This window comes from Rhamphochromis sp. 'chilingali' (genome assembly GCF_963969265.1).
Source record: "Rhamphochromis sp. 'chilingali' genome assembly, chromosome: 5".
Classification (NCBI taxonomy): domain Eukaryota; kingdom Metazoa; phylum Chordata; class Actinopteri; order Cichliformes; family Cichlidae; genus Rhamphochromis; species Rhamphochromis sp. 'chilingali'.
The window spans coordinates 10,688,454-10,706,020 of record NC_137932.1 but is presented as its reverse complement, the minus strand read 5'-3'; the positions used below and the strand labels follow the sequence as shown (position 1 = coordinate 10,706,020).

Genomic DNA, 17,567 nt, shown 5'->3' with positions numbered 1-17,567 from the left:
GTATTATTCCCGGCGGACAGACAACAATTACTTCCTCTTGTAATACAACCAGATGACTCATGTCAAAAGCTAATGATAGGAAGTAAAAGGATAAATTGGAAAGGGGAAGATGAGAGCTAGATGTTCTAATTAACACACACAGTGATGAATGTGGCAGGTTGAACAGAGAGATTGATGAGGGACTCCTGCTCTTCCTCTTGTCACCGCACTCCTGTTTTCTTTGTCCTGTTTTCACACCCCATTTGGAGCTCCCCGTCAACCTGGCAGAGGCAGCTGCACATTCCCTCTCACGATCATTATACTTTTTTTTTTTTATTCCAGACTTCTGAGCTTAGCCCCATTTCCCTCCAGATCCAATTCAATCATTTGATCAATCCCCAAAAGACAAACCCACCTTCACCTTCTTTTTTTAATATAAAAGATCAAATAACCCCAAAATCAAACAGCATCTACGTACACACAGCTTCATCTGAGAGTACCCAGCTTTTATTTTTCTAATTGGCCCTATGAAGACAGAGCTAAGCAAACCACCTAAAACCCCTCCACTCTGCTTGATCTGCTGATGTCACATTTCTCTCGCCCCCAGTTTCCCCAATTTTCTTTTCCCTTCTTTCCTCCTTTTTAATTTAGGCAACAGCGCTTTTACAGTGGCTAATATAATCAAGTCTGTATTGATTTTACACCACCCTCTTCCTCCCCTCTTTCATATCTTGTGCTACTGTGTTCGAGCTGTAGCCTTGAGCACCTTTTGCTTAATAATGAGAAGAACTGTAAGGTGGAAATAAACAGGAAATATGAATTTTTAACATACGAAAACAACACATTTAGCACATTTTGCATTGATGAAGTGCACAACGTATCGTTTTGACAGGCAGCAGGATTTCCCAGAGACGACCGAAGTGCTCATATCGCCTTAAACAATGAAGTGTAGCACTAAATCCCGACTCCTTCACTGGATCAGTGCCATCCTAACTAAACTCTCCTTATTTCTTTCCAGATTTGTGCTAAAGTTAGACAGGAAGTATTTTAAAATGTTAAATAAAATGTTACATTTTTGCTTATAATAATCTGAAAATGCACAATTTGCAAACCTGCTAGCAGCAGTGGAAAATTTAAATCACTCAAACAAGAAAATATACCAAAACCCCTAAAAGACGAATGCTCCTCTTTCACCCCCATTTACTTTTTTGTGAATGAAAATCTATAATTTATATCATGTAGAGGAACACATTGCTTGCTCTCATCCTCCCCCATTACTTTTATCTTTACACCTCTCTGAATGAAAGCATAAAATCGGGGGTCAAAGGGAATCTGATTACTTTGGTCTTCCCAACACGGAAGAAGACATGAATAATCTTGCAGCAACAAAGACTTAGATTGAGCAAGTGGGAAGGCCGGGGGGGGGGGGGGGGGGGGGGGGGGGGTTGGTTTGATACCTGTTATCGCTGCACTGGAGATATTTGTGTACAAAATGTGCCACTTTAGCTGATTTATCACCCTCATAAATCTTTACTTCACGAGTTTCCTAAACAAGGAATACACTGAGTTGATGCTTAGCTGTAGATCTGCTTCTACAGCACTCGTAAAAAGGCAGTTAAGTGATGTTAAACTTCAAACTTTCTCCTGAACAAACACCAGCTCTCAGCTCAAGCATCACACACATACAGACACTGAAAGTGACGGACAGACTAGGCTGTGTAAACAAGTTAGTAACAGTTTTTTCTTCCACTAATGATTCTGGCACGGGGTAAAGTTCGCATGCACGCTCACCCACACAAACACAGTTCAATAAATTCTCGCGTAGCAGTTTTATGACACTGGGGGTACACACGAAAACTCCCGCGGTCTTCCTCTCCTTCATGCTTTCCCTATACAGTCCTTTCCCCCAGCCATCCCTCTTCTAGTCTTCCCATCTGACCAACTCCTCTGACAGAAGGTTTTCCATCTCTCTCTTTAACATTTAAACTCTCTTCAGCCCACAACTGTTGTCAAAATAAGTAAAACGACTGAAGATCACCATCAAAATGTTCAAATCACTGCCACTCAGCCTGGCCCATCAGGAGAAAGTCAGTGCCTGCAAGGCTTTTCTTTCTGGAGGTTTTCAATTGGCCCATTAGCGGTGTTTGTTCAGGATGGCTGGGTATAAACCCACTTAAGAGGCATCCTGCAAATATTTGGGACAAATGTACTCAAAAAAATGTTAGTGCATTTGTTAAGTGGGGATTTAGACAGGTGCAATTAAAGCATGCAAATAGGAGAGCGTGCAGTTTGAATTTAAAGTTCACTGAGCGCATCTGGGATGACATTTTACTCTAAATCAAGGTTCTTGCAACATAAATTGTGTGGGGGTTTTTCTCTTCGTTGTGAGCACAGGTTAGCAGTGTGTATCTGTGCGAGTGTTTGATTATTCTCCTGAATGAAAAGCAGAGGGGGCCTCCTTCTATAGGCTTCTCCTTCTTTGTGATTCATGACACCCTGCAAAACAACACCCTGAGCTCGCACACATCGTCCCAAAACACATGCAAAACCTTGTCCTTTGTCTCTAAGGGCGTTTTCTGTTTCACGTGTGCGTATGCCAGCGTTGATGTGGTGACACACGCATGTTTCTGTTTTATGTTCAAACATCATGAAGCTGTTCTCACACAGAGTCGTGTGGGAACGTGCATCAATCAGAAATATGCCTTTGTAATACTGATGGAGATGGCATAAAAGGCATGTAGACTTTGAGAAGAAAGAGAATGAGGTGGAAAGCAAAGTTGAATCTGCAAAAAGCTGAAGCGTGCTTTGATGTGGCAGAAGCGGAGCTATTTGATGGGAAACGATGCAAGGGGAGAGAGAAAAGGAAGCAGTTACAGGGGGAAAAAGAACAAAAAAATAAGAGCCGAGGGAAAAGCTACAGGTGGAATCCAGGAGAACAGATGAAGACCGGTAAGGAAAAGAAACAGACAAACATACACCAGAGCCCAGCAGTTTTTGGCAGTCAAGTCTAATTTTCTCTCCCTTGGCGTCTGACCCGGCGCTCTCTACTGACCCCCCCACTTTGAAATTCAAGCCAGGATAAAAGAGAAAGACAGAGAAAACAGATAGAGGATACACAAATATACCTCTGCTTGAGCTTGTGGACAGGCAAAGTGCATTTGTATCTAGTCTCTGAAACCTTTGACATAGCAGCAAAATGAGAAATCCAAAATGAAGGAAGTGTGCAGCCATTAAAAAAAATCTTATACCGGTACATTCCTTTAACAGGGAAACTTTTACACAAGCTTGGACACAAAAAAGCAGCTCACTCTTAAATAGAGTTAAAACATTGTTGTATTACACGCAGGCTGATTTGTACCCCTACGCCTTTGGGGTCTTTTGAGAAGGTGGCAGTTTTGTTGTTGATTTGAGACTTTTATGTCCACCGTCAGAGCGAATTTGTAGCTAACCGTGTGTTTCCTCCCTGGCAACAGAGTTTTAAATCTAATGAAATCCCCCCCCCCCATCTTAAGTTAGCGGGACAATAAACTAAATCTAAAACAGGCCCGTGACATGATGGAAATCGTGCATGTTGATGTGTTTCCTGGTGGTTAGTTTGACTCAAGAAGGTCATTTTAGTCAAACATATATATATATTTATTTATTTATTTGGGTTATTTAAAGTCTTACTTGTTAGATGAATACATTAGGAAGTCGCAACATAGAAAACTGCAAATAAAAAACTCATCGCACCACTGTGAAGGCCTAAGCTTTGGACTTGGTGTTTAGAGCTCCGCAGCTGAGAAGTGGAAAGGAGTGATAATTGTAGAAATACCCAAACAAATAAAAAACGGATTGTCTCCAAAAACCTGTTGTGTGAACTAGGGCTGCCACAAACGATTATTTTGATAGTCGACTAGTCACCGATTATTTTTGCGATTAGTCGACTAATCAGATCATCATCCACTGGACGTAAAACTACAGCTTATATAACTATCATTAGCTTACAGCTTTAAGCTTTTAAGGTGCTAACTAAAAATAAAGACAAGATGATAGTTTATTCAATTTCAATGAAATTTGCAGATTGTTTCGGTAAAGTTTAATAAACTCCTTGCTATCTAAAATATAACAGGACACCGGAGTATATTCTCCAGCATCTCACACTTCTGATAATCAGCTGTCTGCTTGACGTTTATTCAGCTGTGTAAAAACTATAACTTTAATCTCAGCCAAACCGATTTACTCAGGAACAAATAAAATACAAAAAAAAAAAAAAGCCAAACAACAACATTTTTAATTTATCTAAGTGACTCATATATATTTAACCTGAGTCGCGAAAGACGGCGGTGGGTTTGAAAACAATTTGCCGGGAGTCCGGTGTTCTCACGGCGCTAGTGACCTAGCCCCCGGCTAGCTATCGAGCTAGTGGGTAACAGACGTCTCCGAAAACGTCGGAGCGCTTTTGAAAATATGTGGTGGTGTCCTGATAAACTGAGCCGATATCTGAGGTTTACACAGCTACATTCTCGCCTGAAAATATGTTAAACGTTTATTTTGTGACCCAGAAAGAATAATAAGAGTAATATTAAAACTAACTAGCTACCGCCATTGTTGGAAACTAAGCTGGGCCGCGCTATGAATTCTGGGACACAGCTACTTCTTCTTCTTCGGGGTTTAACGGCAGCTGGAATCCTTGTACATGCAGTGCTGCCATCTTCTGTTTCAGTCCGTTATTACACTCTTAAATCCTGCTATTATTCCTGCGTCTTTTGCGATCTTACAAAGCTTCAAACGACACGTCGACTATTAAATCAGTCGTCGACGATTTTGATAGTCGACGTAATCGTGACTAGTCGACAAATCGTGGCAGCCCTAGTGTGAACAGGACCAGGCTTTAACTACAGCCATGAAAAGGATAGACTCCTTTAACCAGGTAAAGGTCACCCAGATCCAGAAGATGACTATTGAACCTCTAAAAAAGCGCCTTTAGGTGACTTATGTTGTGATTTGGACCTACATATATAAAATTAAATTGAAGTGAACTAAATGAATTGCAGACATGTAGAACTGTCAGCATGTCCACAAAGCTGTGGCTATATTTCTCACAACTATCTAGCTTTGCATGTGATACGCTGTGATTGTTCGTGCTTTGGAGCTGGAATAAAAGTTGGTAGATGACCAGTAATAACCTTGACTTAAAGGACCAGTGCTTAGGATTTAGAGGGATCCATGAGCAGAGATTTAATATAGAATTGGACAGTTTATGTTAACACAAGGATCAGTTCTTTTCCGTGGAGCAAGCCATGGTGGACGGCAGATGTTCAGTAGGTTGATGCCACGAAATTATACATACTGTTCCTTCAAGAATTCAACTTAATGTGTGTTACTTCTCAGAATCGTGACCATGGGTGTGTATTACACGCCTGACATGCTATTGAAGAATAATTTCCCAGTGGAATTCCCTTTCTAGTCATTGGTAGTGTAACATAAAGACAGCCCACCGATTACATTAGGACCCATTACCATCCAGCCATCCTGTCGCCACTCATATTGACTCCCGGCCCTTTTCACTGCCCTCTGAGGATCTGCCATATCAATAACCGCAAAACCTAGGTGTGTCTTTGAGGAGCGTGGGTAAGGTTTTTGTCTGTTTGAGGTATTAGATGTCTGTCTAACTGCTTTTATTATAATGGTTTAAAGTATGCTGGATGGTATGTGTACCCACAGCAGGTCCACACCACTGAACTGAGACAGCTAACATTCTGGACATCACTCTTACTGCACTGAATCACTATATAACCTTCAACTGTTTGGTTTTCTTCTGTTTTTAATCAAGCATCTGCTCTTACAGATACAAGCCATAAGACAATACATGTGCCTGAATGCTATATGCACTCAAGCATGTCAGCATACACACATGCATGCATGTAAAGATGCCTGCACAGAAAGAAGAGAATATGTTGGCTGCTGCACTGGTTTCCTGACCTACATTTCAACACCAGAGCTGTCTGCTCGTCTCTCTTAATGGTCTGTGTGTGTGTCAGTGTGTGTTGTTCCACCTTCATAGCAGCACACAATCATTAATCCAATTTCATAATTAACTTGACGCAGAAAATGCCATAAATCTGGCATTAAATACAGATATAGTGCACTGTGGGGAGCAGCAGCTGTAGGGGTCCACTGTGTCCTATATATCTATATAAATCTGTGTGTGTGTATGTGGGAGTGTGTGCGGCTGTCTTTACAATAGCAGACTTTCTACTTCATGACTCACTCAATAAAAAGTCTGGAGTGAATGATGGCCAGGCTGGGATAACTGCTAACAATCAATAGGTCACAGCTGGAATATGACATCATTTGCATTAACAGTATGATTCATTAGCATCAGTATTTCACTGGTTTAAGATATTAAGCCAACACTCTTAAAATATATTCAGCCAAAGACAACACAATAGCAAAAATATGGCTCAGAGCTTTGGTCACACATCTTTTTTTTGGCTGTTATCATGACCTCCACACTCAGCTCATGCTGCTGAGGCGAGGGTCTTGTCTGATTTAGGCGCAGAGGCACAGAGACAGACTGAGCTAATTTAGGTTAAGTGCCTCCAGTAGCTCAAGGGCACAAAACAACAAGCCACCTGGGGCTAGCTTGTTTTGCAGGGAGGAAAAAAAAAAATCAAGAGTGTGCATGTGTTATATCAGCAAAAACACAGGGAGACCAGTGGGAAGTGGGCTAAAGCCATATCAGCCACAATGTTTGCATGTGTTCATCTGCAGCACCTCCACAACTGGAGCAGTAATTGACGCTGTGGTGTTTGACCCATTTCATTTCTCATCAACAGTAAGACTAGAGACTAGGTCAGTCTGGGTAAGTAGTGGGAGGGAGGGGAGGGGGGGGGGGGACACAAAAGCATCCAATCAACTATTAGAAACACAGCCAATTGACTAACAAATTAAGGAAGTGAGCAAGACAATCATCCTCGAGGATTTAGCACAAGTGGGGGGTTAGTTATAAAGTCGGATGCAAGTTCTGGTGGCCGACATTGATTACTATTAATAACAGATACATTTAAAACGCATGACTGCTTTTGGCTCTGCTCATCCGGCCTATAACATCGATCCAATTAACATCTGCCTTTGCAGGATTGTTCCAGGATGTTTTACAGACTCCAGATTGCTTTTAGTTGAGTAAAATCTGTCTACAGACTAAAGTTAGTTCCCTCAGAGAGAAAGTCAAATCAAGTGTATTTAAATTCTGGAGAATGAGATGATTTCAAATTTAGAAATAAAATTCTGTTTCCTACATGAGTGGAACTATAATGGCATGGATAAGCAGAATAAGGATGGACTGGATGGATGGTAGCGGTGTGACAGGTAGATATAGTATAGTATTGTGATATTTTGTGTGGTGATACTGCATCATTCCAGGGACACCAAATATCTATGTTTTAAATAAATAAAGAGAGAGCTCATTGCATGCACCTTCATCCTGAGGTAACTTTAACTTTTGCAAGTGGTTTCTGAAAAACCACTTGCAAATCTACTGGACACACTTAGCTTGACAAAGCTACCACCTGATTCAGAGCAAGCTAATGGCTCAGTCACACAAATAAAAATAGTACAAGAACATTTAGGCTGATTGCAATCACTCTTCAAACAAACAGTTCCTGTCTAATTCATAAATGCAGTGAGATTACCAACATGTTGCCATCAGTCTGAATGAGTCTTGAATGAACAGGCTGCATGCTGGTTGTAATTTGGTTACATATGTACATATATACTATGAATTTCTGTCTATGTAGACAGCAACATATGTGATTTTCAATAACTTACCACAGTTAACTGCTGTGCTATCAGAAAAAGATTGCACGTCATTGCCAGCATGACACCATTCAGTCCCAAACCGATCACAGACTGACTCTGTCTCATGGCAACATTTTGAAAGGTTTTAGTGATAGAGTTGACATGTTTGAAAATCTAATTTTGCAACAAAATTAAAAAATAAAGTGACATAATTTTATCTTATTTGACAAAACAGATATTGGGGACATGTTAGGGACATAATTGACTTTACCTGTAACCGTTTCTCTTCTTCACCTCTCAATCAGCATTAATTCCTCTGCCAGCACTTAAGTCAGGTTACACCACGCGCAATACCAGGACCCTGAAACTGAAGCAGCTGACTAGATCCCAGCCAACATTAATTGCATTTTTCGCACCTCTGTCCCACCTACTTGACATGTCCAAATGTCTTCTGTAAAACTCAGTATTGTGGTATGACATCAGCAACTGTCTGCAAGCTAATCATTAAAAGCGCACTACAAACACAAAATGTTCTTAGCTGACTAGAAGGTCTGAAGTCACACAACGCTTAGGCCAAAACCATAATTTTTGTGTTGTACATATGCATGTAATTTTTGTAACACAGTGGTGTAAGACTGCACTAACCCAGGGAGGGTTATACGTGCATTAGGATAAGCTCAGAGTTCACTGACTGACGTGTGTCAGTATCTGTAAAACACTTGTACACACCGAGAAGCTGCGATTGGTGCTTTCATGTGACTTATCGATCATATATGGGCATGAATTATGTAGGAGTTTATATGTGAGCGCACATGCGTGCATTAAGCCTGTGTTCCTCCACTGATAATCCTATGCTGAGACCTAGTCTGGGAAAAAGCACAACCCCAAATCCATTTAACCCCTCCTTTCCTCCATCTCTCCCCGTCCCTCCCCCTTCTGTCCCATCTGAGCAATAATGGAAAGAGGGATGGGGCCTTTAATAGAAAGAGCAGACCTCTCTTGCAGGGAGTGCACCCTCCTAATGGCCCACAAGGGAAACTAGTGTAGCTCCCTGATCAAATAATCCCAAAATTTAAAACCGCTATTATTCCAAATTAGATTCCTTGTGACACCTCATGTGTCTCTTTTTGTTGTAGATAAACACATGCACAGTGGCTAATAGGCAGATAATTGAATCCAAAGTCTTTCAGGCAATTGCAATAAAACCTTCAAATATTTTAATTTAGTCTCATAAATTAACAATTATATTGGGTATAAGTGACGCTGTGCAGATGAGCAACTAGGAAAACGAGGAAATCGCTGTAAATGCTGCCTGTTTTATCTTTAGTGCAGCTGTGTTATCATGCCACCTTGTGGTGAATGAAAGCAGCAACTGCACGCTTCTCTGGAAAAGTAACCACAATAGAGGAATTTAACTTCTGCTACAAACAAACAACATTAACGCCAAAAGCTCCCCTGTATTTTCACAAACAAGGAAAATAGCTGTAGCTTCCCGTTCCCTACATTCTTCTCTCTTTTTTGTCTCAACTCTAATCCTTCTATGCATGAGGCATGGAGGGGAAAAAAACCCTGAAAAGGAGACGTTGCCATGGTGAGGACAACTCATTAACAAGACAGATTTAAAGAGGCTCTTAAAAATCACTTTCTCTCTTCCCTCTCCTTTTATAATCAGTCTCTTTGGGGGGGACATGAGCTTTTCAGAGGCTCGGCTTTGCTCTCAGAGGCTTAATTGAACCTCCAGCTGACTGGGACACAAATAAGTTCTGGTGCTGTGGAGAAGGTAGGAAGAAGGAAGATTGGAGTTGGGGGTGAACAGCGGGGAAGCGAGGGGTCCGTGAGGCTGGTTAGACTATTGTCACCAGATTTCTCTTTTGTTTTGCTCACTGGTATCTTTCCATGAGGCTGAAATTTTCATTTAAATTGGTTTTTAAATGCAACAGCAAGCTGCAGGAAAATCTTACAGGTAACAACTAAAAGTCTACGTCCCGCTTTGTGGTAGCAATATTGAAGTAAATAGTAACCAAATACGCCCTTTTTTGTGTTTTACACAAGCTGCATTTTAAAAACAGAGTAGTCAGGAATGTAACTGCATGTACAGAAGGGGGAGCAGACTGGTCAGTAGGGCAAATGGGGCCAGAAACCTCAGAGAGCCAGACTCGAATCAGCATGAGGTGGAAAAAAGCTCCTGCTAATAGCAGCTCTCATTAAAGAAATGAGCTGTGACCGAGGTCTGTACGGCCAAGCGGTGCTTAAACGCACTTATCCTGCACTACGGCTCAATTAGATTTTTCAATTACTAACAACAAGCCCGCTGTAGAACTGCACGAGTAGAAAGACGAGGGCAAAAGCTGTTGCCGAAGCAAACGGCCCAGATTAAAGTCTTCAAATCGCATTTGTTTCTAAGACCTGCGGGCATTTTTAGAATGTTAAGAAAAACTTCTGCGTTCACTATCAAATTGAGTTTTAGCCGTTTTGTAAATAGATTCTTATTTATTTGCCAGTGAGCATGTGTTTCGTTTTACCGCACGCACAAGCCCGACTGAAATGAACTTAAACTTATCACCATGAATAATCAAAGGCCTGCCAATGACTTACATAGACTGCCTCACTAGATTTATTAAAACCTGGAGAGAAACATATACACAAACAGCTAAACACTCATTTGTCTGTAAGGAGGATGGATATGGAGAGTGTGTCAGTGTACGATTAAACTGCAGAAGCAAAAAGGAGGAAAGAAGAAGAAGAGAGAGACAGAAAGACAAAGCAAAGTGCTAAAGATCTGCATGTATCATCTCAACAAGGGCAGGTGCAGAAGATGACACAACCACCAGGAGGCTCCATACATCAACAGGGAAACAAGACTTCTTGCCGTCTTGTCTTCTTCAGTGAACCCACTACAGTAAGTGTAGGTTCACAGAATAAGGGAAGGAAGAAAAGCAAGAAGAAAGTCCTGAAAGTAAATTAAATTCCCTGTAAATGATAGTAAGATTTAACATTTTCTATTAAAGCTAACCAAGCCCTCTGCTGTGTCACAGCTCCCACAGTTTCTCTGCTTTGACACATTTAGTCAATGAAAGGATAAATGTCCCCACAGACCCCAGTGATTATCCAGCCAATATGTCCTGATGTAATAATCAAGCCATTAAGTAAAACTCAGTTGTTACACATATGGGGCTCTGAGGCCCACTTCCACCTGATCCCTCCTTCTCCATGACTCAGTCCTCTCCTCTCTTTCTCTCTCTCTCTTCTCCTGCATCGCTTTCAAGTCCTGCCGCACTATTAATCTCAGCCCTGAGTGTGTGGAAGACCACAAAAGGCATGCTAGTTTACTACTGATCTCTAGTTTTGGTGATTTGCATGTGTGAGCTTTATTTGACAAATTATGATGTTCTGTAGCATAAAACCAACTCTCCCACACCTTGTTTTCGTCAAAAAAACAAACAAAAATAAAATGCAATGAATGACTTAAAAACACATCCATTTTAATTCCTTCATTTAAATTTTATGTTTATTTAAGTAGAGATGCACAAACTGTAATTTTTCCTTTCCCACTTTTCCTTCTAAGAGCTTAAACTGACAGCAAATCAGAATTTCTTCAAAGCAAAATATTGTTTTCATAATAAAAAAAATTATTGAACTGCAATAAGTAAGCAGATTTTCTCTCACTTAAATGACTGAAAATGAGTTGCTATACACTCACCTTTACCTGACAGATTTTATAGTAAGCTTTCTCTTTTTCACTTGTCTTGTTCCCTCTAATTGCTGATTCTTTGCTAATACCGAGGCTGCTGGTTGGTGGTTGACTCGGAGCCCTTTGTTAGCCTCTTTAAAATGCCCATCTTCAGCTGCTAATTAGTTTGGTTGCTATGAAAATGTTTGTAGTGGTCCTCCTAACAACAGGTTACTGTGTCTATGAATACGCACGTCACATATGCATGAAACGGACCGACGTGTAATCGGACACACGTGAGGCTAAGAGGCCAGTCACCGGTTTGGACTGAGCGCACTGGAAATCATCTGATTCTGGCCCCCGGCTGGTCAATGGTGCATCTTTATATTTAAGGTTTTTTTTAATGTATATGTCAACAAATACATTAATAAATATGGAACATAATAATAATTAATGGAGCATAATAAAGTAAAACACAGCTGTGATAATAATAAATGTCTTCTTGTGAGAGTTACCAGGCTGCTGTAAACTATATTGCGCTCCGAGTCATTTTCTATGTTTCCTCAGCGGTCGTGTGGTGAATAAAAGAAAGATTTTGGAGGTTAATTTGAGCAGACACAACCACCATGCTCGAGCAAATAAAGAACAGTGCTAATCCAAATACACTTAATTGAGACAGTAACATCTGGAGACCACCGCCAGTGTCAAATAAGCGTCAAATACAAAAGGATGAGTAAAAAGAACTGGGCAGGGAGGAGTCTGTGGATAAAGACGCAGACAAACTTCCACACAACTGAATCACCTCTCAATATATGTCAGTGATTAGTTCATGAGCCCTCGGTCACACATGATGGAAGAGCACCTGTTTAACCAGTCATTGGAAAACCATTACCTATTAGGCCTTTAACAAGCTGAGAGGTCTCCATCTGTTAGATTCACTGCATTAACTTAAACCTACTTTATGCCATACTCGCATAAACATATCCAGGGATGTGAACAGGAAATATGTGTGCTGGGATGCTCTAGCATTTATTTTCTAAGTGGATAAATGGAAAAGAAAACATGCAGATACACAACCCTGTGCACAGACAGTAAACAGCATTAAAGGCTTCATTAATGAAAGAGAGGAAAGTGGAGGTGAAGAAGATTGAGATAGACAGGGTTGCAAAGAAAAACAGAGCCTTAACCCATTTTTACAGTTGAATGACCCAAAGCAACCCCTGACCCTCAATTCCCAAAAGTGTGTGTGTGTGTGTGTGTGTGTGTGTGTGTGTGTGTGTGTGTGTGTGTGTGTGTGTGTGTGTGTGTGTGTGCATAAGTGAGTGAGTGAGAAAAAAATCCCCCTCTTTTCTTTATCTCATTAGGCTGTGTGTGTCATGCTCTCTACTCCATTGTTCTGCTACCCCCTAACTGCTAGTGTGTGTGTGTGTGTGTGTGTGTGTGTGTGTGTGTGTGTGTGTGTGTGTGTGTGTGTGTGTGTGTGTGTTTTGAAATAGCCACAAAAATTAAAAAAAAAAAAAAAATACCACTTGTGTTTTGTCACAAAATACAAAAAAATCCCAGAATCAAACAAGACCACATTGGGGCGTAAGAGTAAAGTAGTGATTCCTACTCAAGAGTACAAGAAATCCAGAAGGTGCTTTTAAACCATCTTCTTTTAATAAGATTTATTATAAATCCCAATTTGTTTGTTATTCAAGTATATTTAGTTCATTTCATTACCTACAAGCCTGGAAAAAACTACCAGTAGGATTAATACTGGATAGACTAAGTAGTGACCTAAAGGTATAAATAAAAAGTTTTAAGTGAGGTGCTAGAAGTACCTAACACTACAGGTTAACATTAGGGTGAGCAAAATAATGGTATTAAACAGGTGATAGTGACACATAATTAATGGATAGGTGAAATCTGATGAGCTTTCCTGTTCCCTTAATGATAAGTTTTTGACAACTCAGTGTATATCAATAAACATGTGGTTTGACAACCATGTGAACAGTTTACTGTTTTTTCCACGGGTAGCTGTATAGGCAGAGACAACCACCATCAGGAAGTTTGTTCTACAAGCTGGCCTGAAACATGACAGAAGCTGCTTATTTTAGGGAAAAAAGCTTAAAGGGTTACTCTTAGCAGGCTTTCAAGGGGTCGAGAGTTAAAGAAAGATTAATGGTTGAAGCAGGAAGATAATAGTAATGAGCATTTGAAACACTTAAACATGTAGATTTTTAGAAATTGCAAGCTGAGAGTCGTCTTCACACCCAGGAGTTTTTGAGGTTCAGTTAAAGTTTAGGAACTAATTAGGTGCATTCTGGGTAGTTTTAGAAAATTGGGGGAGAATAATGGCAAGAAGAGAAACACTCTTTTGCTTTTGTCTTTTGGTTCACTGAGCACAGAGAGCAGTGAAGGTGGGGGGTGGGCTGTTTCTCATCTCAACTCCTTGATGTTTTGATTCAGATGTGTCTCCAAACTCACGGGTTTCATCTTCGTCTAAAAGATGGGAAATGCGTGTGAACGTACCACATAAAGGAAGACGAGGATAAAGAGCTGAGGCTGAACCCAACCCTCCAGTTCCCACTGCCAAAAAGATATTTAACCTAACTGATTCTCAGCAGAGCTTCCCCTATAAACGCAGTCAATCCATTTCATTTGGCCTCATTCAGTTACTCTACAAGCATGGTTTCCCTCAGGTGCACTTCCCTCGGGAGCCATTGGCAGTGACTGGTCGATAGTTGAATCTGACTTCCCACCAAGGGATTATGGGGCATCCGGTTGAACACCTGCTCCACTTCTGAACTGATAAAAATTAAAAAATAAATAAAGGGAGGGTTGGAGGAGAAGCCTTATAAAACATATGCAGGGAAAAAATGCTGGAATCACCCTTTGATTGCCATATACACAAAAAACTTTATATTTATAAAAAGAACTGGAGAATCATGTGTTAACAAAGGAAACAATAAAAAAAATATCTCAGAACAACAACACAGAACACAGGGACAAAGACACAAACACACACACAAAAGGCATATTAGCCAAGTTCCAATTTGTGAGTAAGAGGGTTATCCGTTCAGCCGTGCATAAACACAGACGGGCAGGCTGATTCAACCTACAGAGCCCGGACAATACTGTACCGACGGCAGCAACATCTTGAGCTGTCACGGCGTGTTAGTCAAAGCAGGCGTGAGGAAGGGCCACAGTCCTGTGGAAGCATATTGTTATGCACACATATTGGAATAAATGGTTTAGTTTTAGCTGTGCATACATGGAGAAAAACTTTAAAAGAGTAATTGGAAGACCAGTGGATGGACAGAAAGACTCAAAATGGGCCAATAAAAACAATAAAAGTTATCAAAGTTGGATTCTCAGGAAGTCTCTGCCTTGCCTACTTCCCTAATGGCCTCTTCTGTTTTATATTCATAGATCCATTAGATGCCACTGAGCTGCAGTTTAGGAAATGTGGACACAGGTCAGTCTTTTTGTTATCTTTTAACACTCTTTCCTGCCGCCCTGATGGCTCCTTTATGTAGTTCTGAGGTGAAAGTGGGTCACCTTCATAACCCCGTCAGTTTCACTTCCATCACCCCCTCATACTGTCAGCTCTCTTACATTTCCCTGAAGGCCTAGCCCATCACCTCCAGCTGCTAGCTATTATGTCTTGTTCCCAGGGGTGGCCACCCAGAGGAGCATCTTCAGTTATGTCTGTCCCAAATGACAGTGAAGCATAGTCTAGATGCAACCATGCACATGGGACCAAATGATCCATGCAAATATATGTGTGAATGAGTAAGTACAGGCTCAAACTCATGCCCAAGGTTAGTAGGAAAGTCTTAAAGTATGCACACAAGCAACTAGAGATAACTCAAAGCATTTTACTTCCTGGAGAACCTGTCTCATACATGAAAGGTCAAAGGTCTTTTAGGTCACAAACACACAGAGATGCACATGCAAAACCAGATGGCACAGATCTCTCAGATACAGCAGGATGGAAATACCCTAACAAGACGCGACAAAGCCTGGCTTTGTGAAAAAAGCTTCTATTGCATCTGCTGTGATCCTGGCACTGTTACATACAGCGTATCATTATCTCCTAAAAACACTTCAGGTGACTTAAACTCTGAAGCAGGAGCCTGTTCTGCAGCCAAGTCAAACACCACAATCATTACAGTAGCAAAACAGCATTGTAGTGCCAACAGCAACTACTACCTGGACACTGTAATCACAGTGGATTTCAATTTAAGACTCATATCATCTTGGAAATACACCCAAATATCTTTTAGATAATTAAAAATATCTATTTAGTATTTGTTTAGAAACTACAAAATGAACAGCTTTCTAGTACAAACCAACAGTCATTTGTTGTTTTTGTTTTTTCTTTTCTCTAAAAAAACAAAACAAAACAAAACAAAAAAACTGCAGACTCTCTTTAATCTGTACCTTTGCCATCAGAGGAGGGATGCTTTTTCCCTGGCGAGCCCTTAGCCACAGATCCAAGCAACGGTTTTGGTGTCCAGAGCGAGTCCTGTTTCTGGTGGACTTTTGACACAGAGAGCAGACGTTTGTGCAGGCAGCCCTCTGGCCTGGCGGGCCTGGGGCTGGGGACGGCCGAATGCTGGAGGCTGTTCCCCATCTTGCTGGTGGGCTGGAAGGAGCACAGAGTTCGTTTCTGGCCAGGGGAGTCCTCATAGCAGCCCCTGTGCAAGCAGTTGACCACCGGCTCCGAGGAGAGGCAGTGCACGTATGTGATCATCCCCTGCTAAGACCTAAAACCCCCCACCACCTGCCCTCCCCTGCTCTATCCAGGACCCAAACCCCCCCCCCAACTACTCCTCCTTCGTCTTACACAAGCCTCCTTCTCTGAAGCCTCCACTTGTAGTGTTGGGATGGACGGGTGAAGGGTGTATGTGTGTGGAGCCCCCACCTTCAATTCCAAACTCTCAATAGGCCCCCTCCTCTCTTTCTGGAAAGACAGGATGGACGTTTTTGCATCCCACAAAGGAGCCAGTGCTCCCTCTGTCTCCTCCTACTGTTTTTGTCTTTCCTCTCTTTCTCTCAGGGGATCCTATTGACTTACATTGATTTGCCTGACAAAGAAAGCTGCGCTCCGTGTTCGATTACAAGATTTATCTCCAAAACAAATATTTCACAGAAGCATTGCAGAATAAAACTATTGAAAAACATGACTGTTGGTTGGCTGTCTTGAAGAAATGCTGGCAACTTAAAAAAAAACAAAACAATTCTGACCCTAAAATAAGACCACAATAACATTTCTAAATAATCCAAAGACGCAAAAACTAAGGTTTAGAAACTGAAAATGTCTGTGGTTAAATCGTGTTTTCTTCTACAATATATGTCCTTTGCAGAAACCCAGAAGCATCACCACAAATTGTGCAAAAAAATCTGCCAATTGTCAAGAAACTATTTGAGGTCCAAAGACTAGGAAAAAAATCAGTCCATCCAAAAGGGTATTCAGCCAAGCTTTCAGCATCGAAGAGCATCCTCCTTCTTTCTTCGATCTACAGGAGATAGAGCATCAGGACTGTCCAGTGGCATCCACACGGTATGTCCTCTGGACTCCTCCTCCTCCCTCCTCTTTCCTCGGCATTTCTGTTCTAATCTGTAAACCCAGATTATCCAGCCTCCAGGCCTCTGATTGTGACAGACACAAACCACAGATGGACACCAGGTTGCAGATAATAAAGTACATCACCTCAACTTCACAAATGTGTGGAAGTTCAGGAAGACCTGACGTGCTGGCGTGTCAGTAGGTTAAACTCGGATGACGCAAACTCAGACGTAAGACGCATGCATGTAGGCCACTTAAACTGCTGCCTCAGATTTAGCCCCACATGACTGCCGTTACTAAGCAGATATTCACCTGAAACCATCATGAAGCATGCACACACGAGGAAGGCGACAACTGGTAAATGCAAAAGGATTTAAACTCAAGAGGAAGCTACAGATGACCACAGGTTGGGGATTTTTAGATAGCGGTGAAAAACAGTTCACTGTAAAGACGGCAGCGACGAGATTAAAAGATAAAAAACAAAGAAACAGATCGCAGATTAATAAACACGGCGAGCCACTTGCCTGCCAGGTGAGGGTGTGTATAATCTTTAATCTGCTTGGCTGTGAGTGTGAGGTA

General features: G+C 41.3%; 1 protein-coding gene across 5 annotated transcripts in view; it reads right to left on the bottom strand.

Moving 5' to 3' along the window:
* The window catches only part of nhsl1b (NHS-like 1b), a 101,536-nt gene that overhangs the window by 25,724 nt on the left and 58,245 nt on the right, over positions 1-17,567 (bottom strand). Inside the window, exon 1 of one of the 5 annotated variants that reach the window (XM_080881699.1) lies at positions 15,860-16,195. The exons of the other annotated variants lie outside the window; for them this stretch is intronic. Coding sequence (XP_080737825.1) covers positions 15,860-16,172 — 313 coding nt within the window. The 5' untranslated portion in view covers positions 16,173-16,195. Of the gene's footprint in view, positions 1-15,859; positions 16,196-17,567 lie in introns of those variants that run through there. 5 annotated transcript variants of the gene reach the window in all.